General features: G+C 64.0%; 1 protein-coding gene across 1 annotated transcript; it reads left to right on the top strand.

Annotated features, from left to right (window-relative positions):
• Positions 1-6783: 6783 nt before the first annotated feature.
• Positions 6784-23740, top strand: COL1A1 (collagen type I alpha 1 chain). Its single transcript, XM_085083266.1, has 51 exons — positions 6784-7007; positions 8625-8819; positions 8960-8994; positions 9081-9116; positions 9237-9329; positions 9421-9489; positions 10331-10375; positions 10609-10662; positions 10829-10882; positions 11003-11056; positions 11163-11216; positions 11321-11374; positions 11460-11504; positions 11955-12008; positions 12144-12188; positions 12353-12406; positions 12689-12787; positions 12875-12919; positions 13000-13098; positions 13335-13388; positions 13478-13585; positions 13832-13885; positions 14065-14163; positions 14338-14391; positions 14471-14569; positions 14694-14747; positions 15287-15340; positions 15444-15497; positions 15608-15661; positions 15926-15970; positions 16053-16151; positions 16299-16406; positions 16763-16870; positions 16970-17023; positions 17149-17202; positions 17287-17394; positions 17492-17545; positions 17949-18002; positions 18214-18375; positions 18489-18596; positions 18686-18793; positions 18924-18977; positions 19073-19180; positions 19421-19474; positions 19586-19693; positions 19791-19844; positions 20002-20109; positions 20195-20477; positions 21307-21497; positions 21580-21822; positions 21900-23740. Exons 1-51 carry the CDS (start codon positions 6926-6928, stop codon positions 22044-22046), a joined length of 4362 nt encoding a protein of 1453 aa, XP_084939392.1. The 5' UTR covers positions 6784-6925; the 3' UTR covers positions 22047-23740.
• Positions 23741-23952: the final 212 nt, after the last annotated feature.

The following is a 23952-nucleotide window of genomic DNA, read 5'->3' as shown; positions in this document are numbered from 1 at the left end:
GCCCCCTCCCGCGCTGGCCACGCCCACCATGACACGCCACGCCCCTTCCCCCCTCCCAGTCCTCCCCCCGCTCGATTTCCACGACGGCCGAATGAGGCTGCCAGAGGGACGTGGCGGGGATGGGGGGGACATTGTGGGGATGGGGGGAATGCGGTGGGAACGGGGGGGACATGGAAGGGAAGAGGGGACCCCATCAGGAATGAGGACTCCATGGGGGGACACGGCAGGAATGGGGGACACCGCAGGAATGGGGACATCCCCCCAGGAAAGGGGACTCTGCGGGGATAAGGGTGGCGCCAGGGGGATCCCCGTCAGTCTGGGGGATTCCGTGGGGCTGGGGGGGCGCGGGAGGGATGGGGGGACATCGCCAGGCTGGGAGGGAAGAGTTAACCCCCCCTGGGCTGTGCCGATCCCATCCATGCCCTGGCAGGGAACTGGGATGAACTGGGGGAGCTGCTGACGTGGGGCTGAGGAGGAGGAGGAGGAGGAGGAAGAGCTGGAGCATCGCTGCTGCTGCTGGGCTGAGCTCCAGCTGGAGGGACCCTGGCTGGGCCGGGGGGGCTCGGGGGGGCAGCGGCCCTGATCCCTGCTCTGCCTTTGGGGTGCGGGAATCCTGCCCCACAGCTGGCTGCAGACCCCATAGCGCCCCAGCCAGGGGGACAGAGCCACCCAAATATCCCAAACCCTGAACCCAAACCACCCAAATATCCCAAAGCCTGAACCCAAACCACCCAAATATCCCAAACCCTGAACCCAAACCACCCAAATATCCCAAAGCCTGAACCCAAACCACCCAAATACCCCAGCCTGTGAACCCCATGGACCCAAACCACCCAAATACCCCAACCAACCCCAACCACCAAACCACCGACCCAACTCAAAACCCCAGTAACCCAAACAGCCCAACCTATGGAACCCAACCTGGGGTTCCACCCCACCGACCCAAAAACTCCCAACCCAAACAGCTCCACAAACCTGAACACCCCAAACCACCAACCCCAAGCACCAACCTGAGCACCCAAACCGCCTGAGGACCCCAACGACTCCTCCCACCACCCCAAACACCCCAACCCCAATCCTAGAGCCCCCAAAATGCCCGAGACCCCTCCTCAGCCGGTGGCTTTTGGTGGACAAAATGGTGCCAGTTGAGCTCTTTGGGATCCAGGGGACACCAAAAGTGTCCAAATCCCCCAAAGCCACCAAACCTTCACCCCCTCCCTCCTGCGGGGCTCTCGGGGTTTTCAGCCCCTTGCAGCAGGATTTTGGGGCGCAGCCCCCCTCAGGGGACCCCCGGGATCCCCCGTGCCCCCCGCGGGTGGCCATGGGGGTGGCGGAGGGTGCGAGGCTGGTGCTGGCAGCCCCACGGCTCGGCCACGTGGCACCGGAGCCACCGTCCCCGCCAGGCTGCGGGCGCCGCTCCAGCCACGGCCGATGAGGTCACCGGGAGAGCTCCCAGCCAGGCCCCGGAGCCGCCGGCAGCGCGGGAGAGCTGAGTTCCCATCCCGGCCCCCTCCCGCTCCTGTCCCCAGCCCCAACCTGTCCCCAGCCCCATGCCGGTGCCCATCTTGTCACCGTCCCCGTCCCCAAACCATCCCCATCCCCATCCTGTCCCCATCCTGTCCCTGTCCCTGTCCCCATTCCCATCCCCATTCCTGTCCCTATCCCCGTCTTACCTCAACCCCATCCCTGTCCCCATCGCTGTCCCCATCCCTGTCCCCATCCTGTCCCCATCCTGTCCCCATTCTGTCCCCATCCTGTCCCCATTCCCGTCCCCATTCCCGTCCCCATCCCCGTCTCACCTCAACCCCATCCTTTCCCCATCCCTGTCCCCATCCTGTCCCCATCGCTGTCCCCATTCCTGTCCCCATTCCCCTCCCCGTCCCCACAAGCAATCAGCCCGGCAGATCCCGGAGATGCTTTTCCTGGGGGTTCAGCGATGAGGAATTCCCTCCCCGGGGGGCTGCGGGGTGCTCAGGGTGACCCCACATCCCCCCCAGCCCCACACTCCGGCCGGGATGGGGTTGGGGGGTTTGGGATCATCGCCCCCTGCCTGGGCTGCCGGGGGGCTCAGGAAGGGGGGGTTGGGGCAGCAAATTCTTCAATGAAACTGAAGAGGAGAAGAAGGAAAAAAAAAAAAAAACAAGAAAAAGAGGAATAAAAAGGGAATCGGGAACGGAAAATGTTCGTCGTGGACCTGAGCTCGTCCCTCAGAGTTTCCACAGCGGCTCTGCGAGCCCAGACGGTGGGGCCTGGGCTGGGCGGCTGCTCCCTGCCTCCCCCCAGAGCCCCCAGACCCCCAAAAAACCCCCAAAAACCCCCAGCTCTGCCCCAGAACTAATCCTGGGGTGAGGGGTGCAGAGGGGCGATGAGCCCCCCAGGAGAGACCCAGCTCTGGGTGTTTGTGGGGAGGATGAGCCCCCCAGGAGAGACCCAGCCGGGAACTGGGGGACAGATGGGGAGGAGACCCCCGGGAAGGACCAAACCCTAAACGTGGGGTGAATGTGGGGGTTCGGGGGGGAAAGCCCCCCGAGAAGGGATCAAACCCTGGATGTGGAGGTGCAGATGGGGGGACAAGCCCCCCAGGAGTGTCCCAGCCCTAGATTTGGGGGATGAGCCCCCCAGGGGTGTCCCAGCCCTGGACGTGGGGGTGCAGATGGCGGGGTGACCCCCAGCCCACAATTTTGGGGTGCAGAGTGGGAAAGAAGCCCCCCGGCGGTCCCAGCCCCCTTCCCATCCCAGCTGCAGAGACCCCCCGAGCAGGACGATCCCCTCCCCACCCCGGGGGTCCCACCGGCCACACGACCACCCGGCCGCAGCCCCCCCGGGCTGGCGGTGCCCCCGCCGAGGGCGGCGCGGCGTTGGCATGGCGGAGGCCAATTTAAGCAATTTTCCCTGGAAATAGCCGGGGAGTCGCGGCCGTGATTACGGGGTTCTGCCCTGCCGCCGCAATTGAGGGCGCCCAGGGCCACCAGGAATAGCCGGGGCGGTGCCGCGCTGCGGCCGCGGGGGGAAACTGAGGCACGGCGGCGCCCACCGCGTCCCCGCTCGGGGGTGACAAGTGTGGGGGGGGGTCGGTCCGAGCGGGGAACCCCCCCAGAGGGGGTGGCGCGGTGGGTTCGGGGGACACCGCGCTGCCTTGGGGACATAGGTGGGGTCAAACACCTGCGTGTCACCCCCCGGCGGTGTCACCCTCGCCGTCGCGGGGAGGTCGCCGAGCGGGGGGACAGCTCCGGCGGGGTGCGGGGTGGGCGGTGGGGGGACCCAGGGCCCGGGAGCAGCTCCCGGGGCTGCCGAGGGAAGCGGGGGGAGCAGAGAAAAGGGAATTAATGGGATCCATGTGGCAGGGCTGCCGCGGGGAGCTAACTCGCTCCAGATGCTGCTGTCTGCTGCAGCTCCTCGGCAAACACACCCCGCGTCCTCCCCCCAGAAAACACCCCAAAAATACCCCAAACCCCCTTTTTCTGCTGCTCCTACCCAAAAAGGGTAGGGAGGCTTCCCCCCCTCATCCTCGTCCCCCATCCTCGGGGCAACCCCTGGCCTGGAGGTGGCCGGAGGGGTTTTGGGGTTCGCACACACTTTTTGGGGCGCCTAGAAACTTTTGGGGCACCCAAGCTGTTTTTGGGCTTCCCCCAACTCTTTGGGGCACCCGCTGATTTTTTGGGGCGATGTGGCAGTTTTTGGGGTGTCCCTCAAGGTTTCGGGGTGACCCGCAGGGTTTTTGGGGGGCTGCCTCCATCCCCACCCTGCTGGGTGCGCGCCCAGTTTGCACCAGTAAAAACCAGTCTGGAGCGTGCGGGAAAGGCTCTGGGATTCCCCCAAAAGCTGAGGGGGGACAGAGTGTGACACCCCTGTCCCCAACACCCCCAGCGACAGGAGGGTCCCTGCTGGCTCCCCCCGCCCCGAGCACCCAAAATCCTGCAGGATTCCAGGCCTGGTGTCCCCCGTTCTGCTTCCAGGGATCCTAATGACTTTTCCAGCCTTTTTTTTTTTTTTTAATATATTCTTCTTGGTCTTTATTATATTTTTTTTTATTTTTTTTAATCCGAAGTGGGAATTCTTCCCTTTTCCCAGCCCCCAACCCCTTGTCCCGCATTCCTGGGCCGGGCGGCCGGGGGTTGATGAGGTGGCATCATCCAGTCCTTCCCCCCCTTTTTTTTTTTTTCATTCCCCTCCCTCTCCATATATACATAAAAAAAAAAAAAAGAAAAGGAAAAAAAATGAAAAAAAACACCCAAGCCGATGACATTCTTTTCTTTTCTGTCATGCTGCAAAAATTAAAGACACATCTTCAGGCTGGAGCCTGGCCAGGGCTTTTCGAGTCGCCGGGGCAGGATTGGAGGAGACTTCGCCTGCAACGTGTCTCGGATGCATGGATACAGGGCTGGAGAGTGGATTCGGGGCTGGAGAACGGATTTGGGGCTGGGGACAGCGCTGGGGACAGCGCTGCGACACCCTTGGGCACAGATGTGACACCCCCGCCCCTCCTCTGCCGAGCTTTGTTTAATATTTAAATTTAATTGCAGGGAAAAAACCTCCCGTGGCACAAAGGGGGGGTGACGTGTCGAGTGTCCTCCCCGCCCCGTTATTTCATGGCTAAATTGCATGGATTTGAGGTTTTTTCCCCTCAAGGAAAATCAAGGAATGCCTTAGTGGGAGCTCCAGACCCGACGTGGGCTCTCCCAGTGCTCCCAGTATTCCCAGTAACCCGCTGAGCCTGCAGACCCTCGGTGTGGAGGGGGGGGAGACAATGGGGTGCTCCCAGTTCTCCCAGTATTCCCAGTTCCCCCAGTGTTCCCAGTGTTCCCAGTATTCCCAGTGTTCCCAGTTCCCCCAGTGTTCCCAGTATTCCCAGTATTCCCAGTGTTCCGCTGAGCCTCTAAGTGGGCAGCACAGTGGCAGGAGGGACAAGCGGCGTGTTCCCAGTGCTCCCAGTATTCCCAGTATTCCCAGTATCTCGCTGAGCCTTCAAGCCCTCAGCAGAGCGGCGGTGGGGACAGACTGGGCGCTCCCAGTGCTCCCAGTATTCCCAGTATTCCCAGTATTCCCAGCATTCCCAGACCCTCGGCGCGGCGGAGGTGTGAGGGTTGAGCCCAGCGCTCCCAGCGCTCCCAGCGCTCCCAGAATTCCCGGAATTCCAACCAGACTCCAAGCCCGCAGCGCAACGGCAGGAGGGACGAGCGGAGCGCTCCCAGTGCTCCCAGTATTCCCAGTATTCCCAGTATCCCGATGAGCCTTCAATCCCGGCGGCAGGGTGGACACAGGCGAAGTGAGCTCAGCGCTCCCAGTGCTCCCAGTATTCCCAGTATTCCGGTGAAACTCCAAGCCCTTCGTGCTGCCAGGGGGGACAAGTGGAGGTGTGAAGGCCAAGCCCAGTGCTCCCAGTGCTCCCAGTGCTCCCAGTATTCCCACTAGCCTTCAAGCCCTCAGTGTAGTGGCGAGGGACAAATGGAGTGAGCCCAGTATTCCCAGTGTTCCCAGTGTTCCCAGTATTCCCAGTTTTCCACCGAGCCTTCAAGCTCTCAGCACGGTGACAGGGGTGACAAACGGAGCTCTCCCAGTGCTCCCAGTGCTCCCAGTGCTCCCAGTATTCCCATTAGCCTTCAAGCCCTCAGTGTAGTGGTGAGGGACAAATGGAGTGAGCCCAGTGTTCCCAGTATTCCCAGTATTCCCAGTATTCCCAGTGTTCCCAGTATTCCCAGTTTCCCACTGAGCCTTCAAGCTCTCAGCGCAGTGACAAATGGATCTCTCCCAGTGCTCCCAGTGCTCCCAGTACCCACCACCCCACATCCCCTCAGCACAGCCCGGGGGGCACTAGTGCCGAACCCCACTTTCCTCTCCCCCCGCCCCATTTCCCACCTCACTCCCCAAAAATCCCCCCGAGCAGCGGCCGCTCCCCTCCCCCGGGTGCCACATTGGCCGCGTCCTTCCCCGCCGCGCTGCCGAGCTCCCGGCCCTGCGAGAGACGTGGATTTTTTTGGCTGTAATTACACCCTCCCCAAATTGCACGGTAGGTTGTGGATCATTGTCCAGGAGCTTTTGCTTTTTCCAACCAACGTGGCTCCTTCAAATGTGGAAACGGCCGTGGAGCCGTGCCAGGGGGGGAGCGAGGGGAGCGAGCGGGGCGAGGGGAAGGAAGGGAAAAGAGGGGAAGAAAGGGCTAAAAACGTCCAGGGAGTGGGTTTGGGGAGGGGTTTGGGGTGCCTGTGGCGCCTGGAGGGGCTTTGGGGTTGGGGTCCCGCGGGGGATGCTCTTGGGGACAATCCAAGGGATGCCCTGGGGACTGGTGGCCTCGGCCTTGCACCGTGCTGGGTTTGGTCCCCGTGGGGAACGGCGGGTGGGTTTTGGGGTGTCCCGGGCGCGGGGGTGGCTGTTGGGGTCAAGGGGGTCGCAGGGCCTCGGTGCAGCTGCTGGCGTCGCGTGGCATTGAGGTCCCCAAAGCGCCACGTGCCACATCGGCTGTCCCCACCCAGCCAGCCCCGCAAACACCTCCGAGTGTGCAAAACCCCCCAAAACACCCCAAAACCCCCCAGAAACCCCCACCCCAAACCCCCCACAGCCCCCAGCCCGCCCAGCCCAGCCCCGCCGCAGAGCACACGCGTGTGCTAGCCGTGTCTGCGTGTGCTCGGCTGTGTTTGCGTGTGCACGGACACACGGCCGGGGGGGGCGGGGGGGACAAGGGGTGCCCCCCGACTCGCTGGGCGCCTCTGATTGGCCGAGAGGGCCGTCCAAAATCCTCTCCTCGCGCCGGGTCCCACCTCTCCCCGGCGGCGCATCGTATAAAGGGGGCGGCGGAGAAGTGGGCAAAGGGCAGTAGGAAGTTTCTGCTGGGGTCGGGATTTGGAGCTCCAGGGTTGCATCGGCCCCGTATGACCCCAAGCTAAGAACAAAAGAGACCCCAAAGAGTCTACATGTCTAATATTTAGACATGTTCAGCTTTGTGGATTCTCGGTCACTGCTGTTGATAGCAGCGACTGTCCTACTCACCCGCGGGCAAGGAGAGGAAGACAGTGAGTAGTGGGCGATGGGTGATGCTGCTCACCCCGGGGGGACGCGGGGGACCGGCGGCGATCAGCTCCGGTGGCACCGGCGACGCCCGGCGGGCTGTCCCGGGGTGGGCGAGGAGGAACTCGGGGTGGCAGCGCGGAGAGGAGAGGGAGAATTAGGGGGAAAAGTAGGGAAAATGAGAAAAGAGGGGAAAATGAGGAAAGAGGGGGAAATGAGGAAAAAGAGAAGAGGGTCGGGGGGATTTGGGGTTGGGGGGAAAGGGGGTTAGGGGCGCTGTGGGGGTGAGGAGTCGGGGCGTCCTGCCAAGAGTAGGGAGGGAAGGAAGGGTGGAGAGGAGCCGCGGGGAAGGAGGGAGACGGGATAAGGGGAGGAGGAGGAGGAGGAGGCCGGGAAGGGAAAGGAAAGGAGAGGAAAGGGGGGAAAGAGCGCGGGAGAGAGGAGAGGGGGGAGAGGAGGGAGAGGGGGGGCCCAGCCCCGCGATCTGCGAAAGCCATCAGGAAAGAATTAGAAAAGTCTCGGATGATTCATAAGCGAAATGTTTCGGCTGCCGGGGGAGCTGGGGCTGCCAGCCGGGGGCACGGCCGGGGTCACCCCCAGCGCCACTGTCCCCGTGCCCCGATGCCACCTGCGCCAGGGGGACACGGGGGGACCCTGGGCCCGGCGCCCAGCGCTTTTTGCCCAGTTTTGTCCTTTTTTGGGGGAATTTTTTGGGTGCTTTTCAGAGTGTCTATATTTTTAAAGATGTTATTATTATTATTGTTATTATTATTGTTATTCTGCATTTTGCATTGGCAATGCCCATCCCGCATTTCCCCTCCTCCATTCCCCATTCCCAGTCCTGCATTCCCCACTCAGCATTTTGCCTTTTCCCATTCCCATTTTGCCTTTTTTTTTTTCTTACCCAGAAGAATTTCTTATTTTCCATTTGCCTTTTTTCCCCGTTTTTTTTTGGTTTTTTTTTAAACATCTCTTTGCGGTTTTTTTTTTCCCTTTGCCATTTTCCCTCCCCTTTTCTTATCTCTTCGCCTTTTTTTTTTTTTTTTTTTTAGGGTGGGGGTTTCCCATGAGCTGGCGCAGCCCCTCGCCCCCTCCCCACCGCAGGACCCTTCCCCACCGCGGGGCCACCCCCGGGCCTGGCTGCTCGCCCTGCCCTCCCCTCCCTCCCCTCCCCACGCCTGCCTCCTCTCTGGCCTCCCGTTCCCCATCCCATCTGGCCCGATCCAGCCCCAGCCCGATCCAGCCCCAGCCCGCAGCCGCCTGGATCTAATTTCAGCCCAGACTTTGGGGCCAACCCTCCCCATCCCACCCCACCCCACCCCACCCCACCCCGTCCCTGTCGCGTCCCCCACGGGTGACGGGGACCCCCCTGCCCCGGGGGGTGTTTGCCTTGGCCCCATCCGCACGCAGCGAGCGGCTGGAGGGATTTTTTTTGTTTAAATTCCAGCGTATGTGGGAAGAGTTTATTGTGGAGCTTTTCCTGTGTCACCGCGCTGGGCTGATGAGAACCAGATGAAGGGAGAAGAGCAGCGGGGAGGGGATGAGGGGATGAGGGGATGGAGGGGGGAGAGCCTGGCCGCGCCGTTCCGCCCCTCCTGACGCTCCCTGCCGCCCTGCCCCAGTCCAAACCGGGAGCTGCATCCAGGATGGGCTCACCTACAGCGACAAGGACGTGTGGAAACCAGAACCGTGCCAGATCTGCGTCTGCGACAGCGGCAACATCCTGTGCGACGAGGTGATCTGCGAGGACACCTCCGACTGCCCCAACGCCGAGATCCCCTTCGGAGAGTGCTGCCCCATCTGCCCCGACACCGACGGTACCGCGCCACCCCCGCGGTGTCCCCAACCCCCCCGAGTGTCCCCAAACCCCGCCGGGGGTCTGTGCTGTGGGACGAACCCACAGCCATGGGGTTTGGTGGTGCTGAGCTGCTCTGAACTCCCCTTTTCCTCCCCGCAGTCTCCCCTGCCTACCCAGAGAATGCTGGAGTAGAGGTAAGGCCTCCCCAAAACCCCCAAAATTCACACCAAACCGTATTTGGAGCTTTCCTTTTCTAACGTGTTCCTTCTCTGCCCCACAGGGTCCTAAAGGAGACCCCGGCCCCAAAGGAGACAGGGTGGGTGTTCCCCCCTCACCCTGAGCCGGCAGGACCCCCAAATCTCTGGGGCTCAACCCATCTGCCCTCTGCAGGGACCCCAAAACCCTCTGGGGCTCAAACCCCCTTTTCTCCCCGCAGGGACTGCCCGGCCCCCCCGGCAGAGATGGAATCCCCGGACAGCCCGGACTCCCGGGACCCCCAGGCCCTCCCGGCCCCCCAGGCCTCGGCGGAGTGAGTCTCGGGGGTCTCGGGGGGTGTCTCGGGGTGCAGCCCCCCCGGGGGTCTCCTGCCCCCCTCACCCCCTGCTCTCCCTCTCCCGCAGAACTTCGCTCCCCAAATGTCCTACGGCTATGACGAGAAGGCTGGAGGGATGGCAGTGCCCGGGCCCATGGTGAGCCTGGGGACACGGGGGACAGCGGGGGGACATGGGGGGACATGGGGACACGGGGGACACCGGGGGACATGGGGGGACATGGGGACACGGGGGACATGGGGGGACATGGGGACACAGGGGGTGGGGGGGAAGCTCAGCCAGGAGCCAGGAGTGCTCCCTGTGCTGGTGATGTCACCGAGCATCAGGACATGGCGGGGAGGATGCTGGGCCTGGAGGGGATGGGGACAGGGGAGGGGACAGGGATGGGGACAGGGGAGGGGACAGGGGAGGGGACAGCAATGGGGACAGCAATGGGGACAGGCAATGGGGACAGGGATGGGGTGGCAATAGAGACAGAGAATATGTAGGGATAGGGACAGGGACAGGGACAGCAATGGGGACAGGGATGGGGTGGCAATAGGGACAGGGATGGGGTGGCAATAGAGACAGAGAATATGTAGGGACAGGGATAGGGACAGGGTTGGGGACAGGCAATGGGTGGCCATGGGGACAGGGATGGGGTGGCAATGGGGACAAGGATGTGTGGAGGTGGGGACAGGGCTGGGGACATGGTGCTGGGGTGGCAATGGGGACAGGCCATAGTGGGCCAATGGGGACATGGCAATAGGGACAGGGATGGGGTGACAATGATAACAATGGTTCGTGATGGGGACAAGGAATGGGGTGGCAGTGGGGACAGGGAGGGGTGGCTTTGGGACAGTGATGGGTGGAGGTGAGGACAGCAGGGGGATGGCAGCAGGGAGGCACCAGGCCCAGTGGGGTGGCGATGGGGACAGGGACAGGGACAGGGTGACAAGGTGACAAGGCACCCACTGCTGACTCTCTCTCTTCTCCCCAGGGCCCAGCTGGTCCCCGTGGTCTCCCCGGCCCTCCCGGTGCTCCCGTGAGTGTCACCTCTTCCTGTCCCCTTGCTTTTGGGGACAAACAGCCCCCAGGGCCCCTCTGGGTGGTGGGGGGACAGGTTGGGGTGTCCCACCCTTCCTGACAGCTACGGAAGCACGTGGGGACAATGTCCTGGTGCCACCATATGGGGGGACACTGCCACTGCCACTGGGGGATCCAGGCCCAAACTTGTCACTTTCTGACCCATTTTTTCCCTTTATTGTTACCCCACAGGGTCCTCAAGGTTTCCAAGGTCCCCCTGGTGAACCTGGAGAGCCTGGAGCTTCTGTGAGTGTTGTCACCTGCTGCTCCAGCCGTGTCCCCTGGGGAAGGGGACAGCACTGCTGCTGCCAGCCCTGGCTGTGGCCACACTGTCCCTGCTGCGGGATCCATGAGGGTGGCAGGGTGACAGGGGACAGCTGTCACCCTCACCCCTGCCCTCCATCTCTCCTAGGGTCCCATGGGTCCCCGAGGTCCCGCTGGCCCTCCTGGCAAGAACGGAGATGACGTAAGTGGCCTTTCCATGGTGTCCCCCCAGTCTGGGGCCTGGTGGCCCTGCCACCCCCCCAGGTGAGCAGGAGCTGCCTGGCTCGGTGACATGCCACCAACGCCGTGTCCTTGTCCCCAGGGTGAAGCTGGCAAGCCTGGCCGCCCCGGAGAGCGAGGTCCCCCTGGTCCCCAGGTGAGACACACGAGGGGACAACCCCAGCTGTCCCCCCCTTGGGGACAATGTAATGTGGCATGGGGACACCCCCAACACCTCCATCATCACCTGCTCTTCCCCCCAGGGCGCCCGAGGTCTCCCCGGAACTGCTGGCCTTCCAGGCATGAAGGGACACAGAGTGAGTCCTCCTTCCCCTGCTGGTGACACTCGGGGGACAAGAGACCCCTGACCTCACCGAGTGTCCCCTCCTGACCCCCACCCCTCGTCTCTCCTGCCCCCCAGGGATTCAGCGGCCTGGATGGTGCCAAGGGTGAGCCTGGACCTGCTGGCCCCAAGGTGAGGCGTGGTGGCAGTGTCACCGCTGTCCTGGCAATGTCCCCTCCCTGCAGAGCAGGTCCCTCACGGTGTCCTTCCTCCCCAGGGAGAGCCTGGCAGTCCTGGAGAGAACGGAGCTCCTGGGCAGATGGTGAGTGCTGCACCGGGGTGTGGGGGTGCTGGGGGAGAGGGGACAGGGGTGGTGACACCTGATGGGGACAGGGGTGGTGACACCTGATGGGGACTGCCAGTGACACCTGATGGGGACTGGCAGTGACACCTGATGGGGACAGGGGTGGTGACACCTGAAGGGGACTGGCAGTGACACCTGATGGGGACAGGGGTGGTGACACCTGATGGGGACTGGCAGTGACACCTGATGGGGACTGGCAGTGACACCTGATGGGGACTGGCAGTGACACCTGATGGGGACTCAGCTCCTCCTGGGGGTCACCCGGGAACGGGGCAGGATGGGTTTAACCCCTTGGGAACCTCGCTGTGGGCAGGGGGGGCACAGGGGTGGGACGAGGCTCAGCACAGGGGAAGTGATCACCATCCAGGTGACCCGAATGTGTCCTCAACGTGTCCTGTCCCCTCCCAGGGTCCTCGTGGTCTTCCCGGCGAGAGAGGCCGTCCCGGTCCATCTGGCCCCGCTGTGAGTAGCTGGTCTGGGCAGGGCTGGTTTGGGGGTTGAGGGTCACCTGTCCCACCCGTGGGGGTCACCTGTCCCACCCGTGGGGGTCACCTGTCCCACCCGTGGGGGTCACTGACGGTGTCCCCTCTCCCGCAGGGCGCTCGTGGCAATGACGGTGCTCCCGGTGCTGCTGGTCCCCCCGTGAGTATCCCAAACCCACCCACCCTCCTCCAGCCCCTCCAGAGGGAGATCCATCCCATCCCAGCTCCCAGGATGGGATCCAGCCAGGCCTCTGCCGCCTGGGGATCCAGCTGTGGGGTGGGATTTGGGATCACCCCCTGACTGTCACCCTCTGTCCCATTTAGGGTCCAACTGGTCCCGCTGGTCCCCCCGGCTTCCCCGGTGCCGCTGGTGCTAAGGTAGGGCTGCCTGACTCTGCTGGGCTGGGAGCGACTGGTGGGCACTGGGAGCGACTGGTGGGCACTGGGAGGGTGGGATGGGGGAGGGCTGGGCAGCGAAGAGGTGTCCGAGGCCGCAGTGCAGTGGGCTGGGGGACAGTGGGACGCTGGGATGTCCCCAGCCGTGTCCTGGGCTCCTCTCCCGGCTGTGGAAGGAGCTGAAGATGGAAATGAATCAGCCCTGCTGGGATCAGAGCAGCTCCGGCGCTCACAGCTCTTCCTCCTCCTCCTCTTCCTCCCCAGGGTGAGACAGGTCCCCAGGGAGCTCGTGGCAGCGAAGGTCCCCAAGGTGCCCGTGGCGAGCCCGGTCCCCCCGGCCCTGCTGGCGCTGCCGGTCCTGCTGTAAGTGACACCCCAGGGCTCCCCGTCCTTCGGCCTCGCGTCCCACCAGCCCCGCCGTGACCTTCCTCTTCCTCCTTCTCTCCGCAGGGCAACCCCGGTGCTGACGGTCAACCCGGTGCCAAGGGCGCTGTGGTGAGTGTCCCTCGTGTCCCCGTTCTGCCGCGGGAGGAGGCGCCGTGCTGCTTCCTCACGGCCTCCTCTGCCTCTTGCAGGGCGCTCCCGGCATCGCTGGCGCTCCAGGCTTCCCCGGTGCCCGCGGTCCCTCCGGACCCCAGGGTCCCAGCGGCGCCCCCGGCCCCAAGGGCAACACCGTGAGTATCCCGGGGCTGCCTCGGCCCGGGGCTGGGTCCGTTCCTCCGCTCCAGGATGGGCCTGGAGTCACACCTCGAGGTGTCTCCTGGGGTGTCGCATGGTCCCTCCAGCCCTGTCAGGGCAGGGGGTGGCAGATCTGAGCCTTTGTCCCTCTGAGGGCTCCTCAGGATGTGACTCGGGGGTTCCTCTGCTGCTCAACCCGGCGCTAAACTCTTCCGTCTTCTGTCCCCTGCAGGGCGAGCCCGGCGCTCCAGGCAACAAGGGTGACACCGGTGCCAAAGGCGAACCCGTGAGTGACCCCCCGGTGTCCCTGGGGTCACCGCCCCGCTCGGCTCGGGCCCTTCCTGGGGGTCTTCATGGCTTCGCCTCCTTCCCCAGGGTCCCGCTGGTGTCCAAGGTCCCCCCGGCCCTGCTGGCGAGGAAGGCAAGAGAGGAGCTCGCGGTGAGCCTGGCCCCGCTGGGCTGCCCGGCCCCGCTGGCGAACGTGTGAGTAGCAGCGTCCTTGTCCCCACCCCTGCCATGTCCCTGTCCCCATCGCCGTCCTCCCCCCATCTCCCCGCGTCCAGCGGCTGAGACTTGTCCGTGCTTGGGGACACCCTGGTGACATCCCCTGCGCCTTCAGGCTGCTCCCACTGGCGGCCACGTCCCGCTCTGGCACCTCCCTCCCCCGCACCGCCAGACCCCCCGAGGTGTCCCCGTGTCCCCACACTGACCCTGTGGTGTCCCCCGCAGGGCGCTCCCGGCAGCCGCGGTTTCCCTGGCGGTGATGGCATCGCTGGTCCCAAGGTGGGTGCTCGAGTCTGCCTGCGGGACAAAGTCGCGTCAGCGGGGCCGCGGGGACTCTGGCCATTGTCACCTGTGCCCTCACAGGCAGCTCTGCGTGCCTGCCACCTGCGGTGACACGGCGCTGTCCCCTTCCGGGCGCGCTGTGTAACAGCTGGGTCACCCCTGTCCCCTCTCGGCAGGGTCCCCCCGGCGAGCGCGGCTCCCCCGGCCCCGTTGGCCCCAAAGGATCTCCTGGTGAAGCTGGACGCCCCGGGGAACCCGGACTTCCCGGTGCCAAGGTGAGCGGGCGCGGTGACGCGGTGACACGGTGACACGGTGACACGGTGACGGAGCCACCTCAGCAAGGCCACAGCGCTGTCCTGCTCCGTGCCGGAGGAGGAGCAGCTTTCCAGGATGCTCTGGAGCATCCCGGGGGTCGCTGACCTCCTGACGCTCCTCCCGCTGCCCCGCAGGGTCTGACTGGAAGCCCCGGCAGTCCCGGTCCCGACGGCAAGACTGGCCCCCCTGTAAGTTGTCCCCGCCGGTGTCCCCTCCTCCCCCGGCCCGTTAGGGCTCAGCTGACGAGGCGCTGGCTGCCCCCGACAGGGTCCCGCTGGTCAAGATGGTCGCCCAGGCCCCCCCGGCCCCCCCGGAGCCCGAGGCCAGGCCGGCGTGATGGGATTCCCTGGTCCCAAAGGTGCTGCGGTGAGTGCCACCTCCAGGTCCCCTGAGGGACCCCTGCCTGCCGCCACCGCCACCAGCCGGGAGCTCGGGGGACATGTCCCCGCTCTCCGGTGTCGTCACGGCGCTCATCGTGCTCTGGTTTTAGGGTGAACCCGGCAAACCTGGCGAGAGAGGAGCTCCCGGTCCCCCCGGCGCCGTGGTGAGTGAGGGGTGCGACACAGCCAGCCCGGGGGAGGTGACAGGGAGGGTGGCCCGGGTGGGAGGTGACACAGAGGGTCACCGAGGTGTGGGGTGACAGGGAGGGTGACAGGGAGCATCACCCCCGCGTGGGGTGGCAGGGAGGGACAGCCTGGCACGGAACAGTGCCATGGAGTGGCAGGGAGGGACAGCCTGGCACGGGACAGCTTGGCACGGGACAGCGCGATGGGGTGGCAGGGAGGGACAGCTTGGCACGGGACAGCCTGGCACGGGACAGCGCGATGGGTGTGAATGGGGTGTGAGGTGGCCGAGCGGAGCCAGCAAGGCTCCAGGGCCGAGGCCCGAGCGGGATGAGGTGTTTGGGATCGCAGCCCGGTGGCTACCGGCGGTGCTGGAGCGGGGACAGCGGGCTGACGTGGCCGCGGGCAGCTCGCCGCGGTGTCTCCCGGCCTTCGAAGGATGCCTCGGCTCTGTCCAGCCCAGCCCAGCCCAGCCTGGGGACACAGAGCTCGCTGACCACCCTCCTCTCCCTCCTCCCAGGGTGCTGCTGGCAAAGATGGTGAAACCGGTGCCCAAGGTCCCCCCGGCCCCACCGTGAGTATCGCCCAGCCCGCCGCCACCCGCGGCCACGCCCGGCCACCGCGCAAGGGGCTCGGGAGCCACCTGCGCCCCTCCATGCTTGTCCTGTGTCCCCCAGGGTCCCGCTGGAGAAAGAGGCGAACAAGGTCCCGCTGGTGCTCCTGGCTTCCAGGTGAGGGGTGTCCCCTTCCCTCTGGGGGACAAATCACCCAGGGTGACACCCGGGTGACATTTCCCTTGTCCCCTCCGTGATGGCTCACGGCTTCTCTTCTTCCCCCTCAGGGTCTCCCCGGTCCCGCTGGTCCCCCCGGCGAGGCTGGCAAGCCCGGTGAGCAGGTGAGTGTGGGCACTGGGGACCCTCCTGTCCCCTCCTGTCCCCTCCCCATGTGACCCCTCTCCGGGTCACACCAGGGGCTGCTGGTGTCCCCCCAGGGCACATCCGTGTGACATCCTCCATGCCGTGGGGGCGCAGTGGGAATTCCAGCTCTTCCCAGGGAATGAGGAACCCTTGGGGACACCCCGGGCTCCCCTCTGCCCGTCCCCAGTGTCCCCAGCGCCACCCGTTCTCCTCTAACTCTGTCCCCTCTCCCTCCCTCTCAGGGTGTCCCCGGAGATGCTGGAGCCCCCGGTCCCGCCGGTGCCAGGGTAAGTTGACCCCCGCGAGGTCCCCTCTGTCCCCCAAAGTGTCCCACAGCCCCTGACGGCCCTGTGCTGCCTCCCCTCCCAGGGCGAGCGAGGATTCCCCGGAGAGCGCGGTGTCCAAGGTCCCCCCGGTCCCCAAGGTCCTCGTGGTGCTAACGGTGCTCCCGGTAACGATGGTGCTAAGGTAGGTGCCAGGCTGCGAGTGTCGCCGTGGTGGGGACTGTCCCCAGCTCGGGGACACCCGTGTGGAGCTGGCTGGGTTTGGCTGGGATGGATTTGCCGAGCTGGGATCTCACTAATCCCTGTTTTCCCTGTTCTCTCCCTTTCCCAGGGTGACGCTGGTGCTCCCGGAGCCCCCGGGAACCAAGGGCCCCCCGGTCTGCAGGGTATGCCCGGAGAGCGAGGTGCTGCCGGCCTGCCAGGCGCCAAGGGTGACAGAGTACGTGTCCCCACACCCTTCGTGTCCCCACACCCCTCGTGTCCCCACACCCCTCGTGTCCCCCTCGGTCACCTGCTCCCCACCATCCCTGTGCCCCTCCAATCATCCCCGCGGGGCTGGATGTGTCCCCGAGCCAAGGCGGGTGACAGCAGTGGGGAGGGGATGCTCAGTGTCACCTCTGTTCCCACCCCTTGGGGACAACCCCTCAGTGAGAGCCTGGCCCTTGTGGGGAGGAGGAGGAGGAGGATGGTGCCAGCCTGGCCCGGGGAGGATGAAGAGCCAGGGATGTCTGAGCTCAGAGGGATGAACCCCCGATAGGATCTGTCCCTGTAACCCCCTTTGTCTCTGTCCCCCAGGGTGACCCAGGTCCCAAAGGTGCTGATGGCGCTCCTGGCAAGGACGGTCTCCGTGGCCTGACCGGTCCCATCGGCCCCCCCGGCCCTGCTGGTGCTCCTGGTGACAAGGTAGGGACATCCCCCGGGGACAGATGTGTCCCTGCAGCCACCACCACCTCCTTGCCACAGCCCTGATCCCCTTTTTTCTGTTTTCCTCCTCTTCTCCAGGGTGAAGCTGGTCCCCCCGGTCCTGCTGGTCCCACTGGTGCCCGCGGTGCTCCCGTGAGTGTCGCCCACCCGCGCTGATGGCCCTGCCATGGGTGGCCACTCCTCGGTGGCCATGGTGGCTGTCCCCTGATCTGTCCCCTGCTCGCCTCACGCTGTTCCCTCCCACCTCTCTCCTCCAGGGTGACCGTGGCGAGCCCGGCCCTCCCGGTCCTGCTGGATTTGCTGGCCCCCCTGTAAGTGCGGTGGCCCCCCCGTAAGTCCCCTCCTGTCCCCAGGGTGGCACTGAGCCCCCCGACTCACCCCGCCCCGTCCCGCAGGGTGCCGACGGCCAGCCTGGTGCTAAAGGTGAAACTGGGGATGCTGGAGCCAAGGGTGATGCTGGCCCCCCCGGCCCCGCCGGCCCCACTGGTGCTCCTGGACCTGCTGTGAGTGTCCCCCTGATCCCCCCCACCGCCCGGCGTGCAGCCCCACGGCACAGCTCACCCCTCTCCTCCTCCTCTTCCTCCTCTTCCTCCCGCCCAGGGTGCTGTTGGTGCTCCTGGTCCCAAAGGTGCTCGCGGAAGCGCTGGACCCCCTGTGAGTATCGATTTTGTGAGGCAGGGGGTTTGGGGGGTTTGGGGTTTTGGGGGGTTTGGGGGGTTTGGGGGGTTTGGGGGGTTTGTGGGGTTTGGGGGGTCTGGGGACATCCCCGGGTGTGAACACCCCCGAGGTGCTTTAACTCTGCCTCTGCTCCCCCAACACCACGGGGAACCCTCAGTCCTGCGGCCCCAAAACCGCCTGGGGAGGGAGCCAGGCTGGGGTGGCTTCATCCCAGCAGGGAGCAGAGCAGAGGGGAAACGGGGGGTTGGCTTCCTGCCCCCCAAATCAGCCCCCCGGTGGGCACTTCCCTCCCGGCCGCCGCGGCTCCCTGCGGTGACTCGCAGCCTGGGGATTCTCCTTTGGCTCCAACCGCGCTGACCGCAGCTTTCCTCCCTTCCAGGGTGCTACTGGTTTCCCTGGTGCTGCTGGACGAGTTGGACCCCCAGGCCCCTCTGTGAGTACCGGGGGGTGTGGGGGTGGCACTGGGGACACGGGGCGGTGCTGGGGACACGGGGAGGTGTTGGGGACACGGGCGGCATGTCCCGCTCACCATCCCGGCGCCGCACGTGGCCGCCCTGTCCCACTTGGCACCGGGACACCCCTGGCCGCCCTTCAGCTGGCACCGGGTGGTCTCAGCCTGACGGCACCTCCTCCCCCCCGCGCAGGGCAACATCGGCCTGCCCGGCCCGCCCGGCCCCGCCGGCAAGGAGGGCGGCAAAGGACCCCGCGGTGAGACCGGCCCCGCTGGCCGCCCCGGAGAGCCAGGCCCCGCCGGTCCCCCCGGCCCCCCCGGAGAGAAAGGCTCCCCCGGCGCTGACGGTCCCATCGTGAGTCACCCCGCCGCTCGGTGACACTCTGCCCGTCACCCCGACTCGCTGTCCCCTCCGCCGCGAGGGTGACGCCCGCCGCCACCGCCCTGAGGTGCCGCTTGTCCCCGCAGGGCGCTCCCGGCACTCCCGGACCCCAAGGTATCGCTGGCCAGCGCGGTGTCGTTGGTCTCCCCGGACAGAGAGGCGAGAGAGGTTTCCCCGGCCTGCCCGGCCCCTCCGTGAGTACCGGGGGGCTCCCGGGACCCGACTGTCCCCTCCCGGGGTGGCTGTCCCCCGGTGTGTGACTCCCGGCTGTGTCCCCCCGCAGGGTGAACCTGGCAAACAAGGTCCCTCTGGCTCCCCCGGCGAGCGCGGCCCCCCCGGCCCCATGGGCCCCCCCGGCCTGGCCGGACCCCCCGGAGAAGCTGGACGTGAGGTGAGCGGCCTTGGGCCACCTGGGGACACTGACCCTCCGTGCTGGGGATGTCGCTGATGGGCGCTGCCCGTGGGGCTCAGTGAGACCCCCGTGATCCCCCCTCCCCTAACGAGGGTCTTTGCCCCCCCAGGGCGCTCCCGGTGCTGAAGGTGCTCCTGGCCGCGATGGTGCTGCTGGTCCCAAGGTGAGTGGGCTCTGAGGGGACACGGGAGGGGTGACAGGGTTGTCTTGGTCCACACTGACCTCTCCTCTTCCTCCTCCTCCTCCTCCTCCTCGCAGGGTGACCGCGGTGAGACTGGCCCCGCCGGTCCCCCCGGTGCTCCCGGTGCCCCCGGTGCCCCCGGCCCCGTCGGTCCTGCTGGCAAGAACGGAGATCGCGGTGAGACCGTAAGTGACGCTCTGCCCGGAGCCCCCCGTGTCCCCTCCCGGCCCGGGGACACCCCAAAGGGCTCGGTGTGGGGCTGGCCCCGGGCTCAGCTCCTGCTGCTGGAAGGAGCTTCCTCAGGAAGCCAGAGGTGCCACCGCCGCGCTCAGGGCGATGTCCCCGAGCAGCTCAGGGCGGTGCTGCCCCAGGCCGGCAGCAGGAGGTGCAGATGCTCTAACCTGTCCCTTTGTCTCCTGTCCCAGGGTCCCCAAGGTCCCGCTGGCCCCCCTGGCCCTGCTGGTGCTCGTGGTCCTGCTGTAAGTGATGTTCTCCTCTGTCCTCGGTGCCTCTGCGTCCCCACAGGTGTGGGGACAGTGACTGGCCTGGATCTCGCTCAACTCATCTTCCTCCTCCTCCTCCTCCTGCAGGGTCCCCAAGGTCCCCGTGGTGACAAAGGTGAAACCGGTGAACAGGGTGACAGAGGCATGAAGGGTCACAGAGGCTTCTCCGGTCTCCAGGGTCCCCCTGGTCCTCCCGTAAGTCCTGTGGGGTGACGGTGGCCCCGCGTGCTGCCCCGAGATGCTGATGTCACCTCTGATGTCGCCTCTTCTTCTTCCTCCTCGATTGTCACAGGGCTCTCCCGGTGAACAAGGTCCCTCTGGTGCTTCTGGTCCCGCCGGTCCCCGAGTAAGTCCCGAGATGAGCTGTGACATCCTGCCACGGCAGTGGCACCGCGGTGGGGCGGGAACTCCTCATCGCCGGCGAGTTTCCCGCGGGGACATCGGTCGGGGCTGGAGGGGACAGCTCTGCCCGGCCTCTCTCACCTTTCTCTCCTGTCCCGCAGGGTCCTCCCGGCTCGGCTGGTGCTGCTGGCAAGGACGGTCTGAACGGGCTGCCCGGCCCCATCGGTCCCCCCGGTCCCCGCGGCCGCACCGGCGACGTTGGCCCCGTTGTACGTCCCGACCCCGCTGCCGCTCCGACCCGCCCGCCTTCACCGCCCGCTCCGCCTTCACCATCCTCCTCCTCTCGTCCCGCAGGGTCCTCCCGGCCCCCCCGGGCCCCCCGGTCCTCCCGGCCCTCCCAGCGGCGGATTCGACTTCAGCTTCCTGCCCCAGCCGCCCCAGGAGAAGGCGCACGACGGCGGCCGCTACTACCGGGCCGATGACGCCAACGTGATGCGCGACCGCGACCTGGAGGTGGACACCACCCTGAAGAGCCTGAGCCAGCAGATCGAGAACATCCGCAGCCCCGAGGGCACCCGCAAGAACCCCGCCCGCACCTGCCGCGACCTGAAGATGTGCCACGGCGACTGGAAGAGCGGTCAGTGTCCCCCCGGTCCCTGCTGCCCCCTCGGGGCTGTCACCGTCATCTCTGTCCCCTCTGCTGCTCCTCGCCTCTGTCCTTCTGCCATCCCCCGGGTCATCCTCACCTCTCCTCCTCCATCCTGGCTCTGCTGTCTGCTCTCTCTCCATCCTCCATCCTCCATCCTCCATCCTCCATCCTCCATCCTCCATCCTCCATCCTCCATCCTCCATCCTCCATCCTCCATCCTCCATCCTCCATCCATCCTCCATCCTCCACCCTCCACCCTCCACCCTCCACCCTCCACCCTCCACCCTCCACCCTCCATCCTCCATCCTCCATCCTCCATCCTCCATCCTCCATCCTCCATCCTCCATCCTCCATCCTCCATCCTCCATCCTCCATCCTCCATCCTCCATCCCTCCCTCTCCCATTTGCTCCTCTCCCTCTTTCCCTGGGGCTGCTCCACGCTCCACCCCCAGCTCGCTCTTTTCCCCTCCTCATCTCCCATGGCTCCGAAGCTCCTCTTCAGCCTCGGCGTCTCACATCCTTCATCTCTCAGCTCCCATCGCTCCACCCTCTGCTCCTCAGCTCCATTCTCCATCCCCTGGGGCTGCTCCTCCCCCTCATCCTTCATCCCTCCTGGCTCTTCCTCGACCTGGTCCCTCCTGGATTCTTCTCTCTTCTATCCCTCTGGCTGCTCCTCAGCTCCATTCTCCATCCCTCTGGCTGCTCCTCAGCTCCATTCTCCACCTCCTGAGGCTCTTCATCTTCATCCTTCATCCCTGCAGTTTGTTCCTCCCCTGCTCCCTCCTGGCTGTCCCTGACCCTGACCCTGTCCCCTCAGGCGAATACTGGATCGACCCCAACCAAGGCTGCAACCTGGACGCCATCAAGGTCTTCTGCAACCTGGAGACAGGCGAGACGTGTGTGTACCCAACCCAGGCCTCCATCGCCCGCAAGAACTGGTACCTCAGCAAGAACCCCAAGGAGAAGAAGCACGTCTGGTTCGGCGAGACCATGAGCGATGGCTTCCAGGTGGGCTCGGGGTGGTGGCGGCCGGGCTGGACAGCTCCGCGCTGACCGGTCACCGTACTGACCACGCTGCCCATTCCCGCAGTTCGAGTACGGCGGCGAAGGCTCCAACCCCGCCGACGTGGCCATCCAGCTGACCTTCCTGCGCCTCATGGCCACCGAGGCCTCCCAGAACGTCACCTACCACTGCAAGAACAGCGTGGCCTACATGGACCAGGCCAGCGGCAACCTGAAGAAGGCTCTGCTGCTGCAGGGCGCCAACGAGATCGAGATCCGCGCCGAGGGCAACAGCCGCTTCACCTACGGCGTCACCGAGGACGGCTGCACGGTGGGTGACACGGGTGGGGGTGACACGGGGTGAGGGACATCCAGAGGGGACGGGGAGTGACCGTGGTGTCCCCGCAGAGTCACACGGGCGCCTGGGGCAAGACAGTCATCGAGTACAAGACGACGAAGACATCCCGCCTGCCCGTCATCGATTTGGCTCCTATGGACGTCGGCGCTCCGGACCAGGAATTCGGCATCGACATCGGCCCCGTGTGCTTCTTGTAACCCCGGACGCCCCACGCGTGACAGGAGAGAGTAATAATAATGATAAAGATAATAATAATAAAAGAAAAAAAAAAAACCACAAAAAAAAAAAAAAAAAAAACCGGTCGGAAAAAAAAAAAAAAAAAGGAGAAAATTTCACATGGACTTGAATTTGTGTCGGTTTCTATCCAGCGTCTCTAAAACAACTCCGGTTGCGTTGCAGTGAAAGAGAAAAACCTCAAAAACCCTCCCGAAACAAACAAACAAAAAAAAAGAGCATTCAACCTAAAAAAAAAGAAAAAAAAAAACCCAACGAAAAAACCAAATAAATTACTTTTTTCAAACAAAATCACCAGGAAGTGGGTTCGCTTGCTTGGCCTCCCCTCATTCCTCAGCCCCGGAGGTGGCAAAACTCAGCTCCCCAGAGGGTCCCCGAGCCCCCCGGGACCCCCAGGCCCTGCTCCCCCCCCGAGCCCCTTTGCTTCTTGCATCTCATTAGAATTTTAATTTTTGCTGCGAGGAAGGTGTTGAACTCCTGGTTATAATTCGCTTTTTCCCTCCCTTCCTCTCCCCTCTCCTCCCTGTTTCCCATTCGGATAATGCTGATTTTGAGTTCTCTCGATTTCCTCTCGTTTCGGTCGTTTTTCTCGTTATGATTTCCTTTTCGTTTTGTTTCGTTTGTCTGTCTGTCTGTCGTTCATTTTATTTTTATTCAGGCAGCAAAAGCAATTCCCTCCCAAGCCCAGCGGGGAGCTCCCATCGCCGAGCGGCTCCGGCCCTGCGCTGACCCCTGTCCGGATGGCTACCTCACCACTCTCGGGCTGTTTCATCGTCTTTTCGAGTCTGAATTTTGGGGTTCTTTGTGGTTTTTTTTAGCTTCGTTTGGAGCTTTTTCAGCCGTGCCGGGACTTTCCTGCCAGGTTCAGAGCAAAGGTGCTAATTTTCCCCTCATATTCCCCACTTTTTTTTTTTTTTCTCTTTGGTTGCTCTTGATCTCTTATTTTAATTTTCCTTTGGAGGTTTCTTTCTCTCAGGATTTTTATCCTGGTTTGGTTTGTCTTTTATTTTAATTATTATTTTTAAATATTCTCTTTAATTTTGGCCCCGGACCACCCAACCCCGGGACCGCCTGGTGCTACAACCTCCAAAGAGCTCTCAGCTTGCTCTGGTTTAATTCCCCTTTTTTTTTTTTTTTTTTTTTTTGCTGCTCAGCTCCACTCGGGAATTTTCCAAAGGTGCTATTTCCCCCCTCCCACCCCAAATCCATCACCCCACAAGTGAATCCCGCAAAAGCCAGAGCCACGAAATTCCAAGGGAAAAAAAGGAATTAAATCGATTTTTTTTCCAGGCTGAGCAGGTGGAACTCCAGCTCGGCTCTCATCTTCCAGCAGCTTTTTCTCCATCCTTCCATTTATCCATTTATCCCATCCATCCATCCATCCATCATCCCTCCCTCCATCCTCCCCGGGCTCGGAGGGACACGAACCCACTCCCTTTGCCGGCCCAACCTCCGGCTTTCCCCGGGGTTTGTACCTAGTCTGTATGATGTATAATAATAATAATTAATTAATTAATAATATTTTAAAGCGGTTTTGGGGGTTTTCTTCTTCTTCTTCTTCTTCTTAATTTTTTTTTTTTTTTTCGAAAATGGAAAAAGTTTTTTTTTTTAACCTCTCTGACTGCTGAAATAAAGGCATGTGAAATGATCCAACCAACCTCGGGCTGCTCTGCGCCGTTCTCGGGGGGCTCCGGGGGGCTCCGGGGGGGTGATGGCGGTGGGGATTCCTCATGGCTGGTGTTGCTCTGCTCCCGGCTGGTCCCACTCTGCTCCCGGCGAGTTCTGAGCTCCTTGCGAGTTCTCCCACCTCTCCTCCTCCTCTTTCGAGCTGCGATGATGAGGAGGAGGAGGAGGAAGGAAAGGGGATCC

Source organism: Lichenostomus cassidix, chromosome 27, assembly GCF_008360975.1.
Source record: "Lichenostomus cassidix isolate B80296 chromosome 27, HeHo_3.0, whole genome shotgun sequence".
Classification (NCBI taxonomy): domain Eukaryota; kingdom Metazoa; phylum Chordata; class Aves; order Passeriformes; family Meliphagidae; genus Lichenostomus; species Lichenostomus cassidix.
This window is presented reverse-complemented; position numbering and strand designations above follow the sequence as displayed.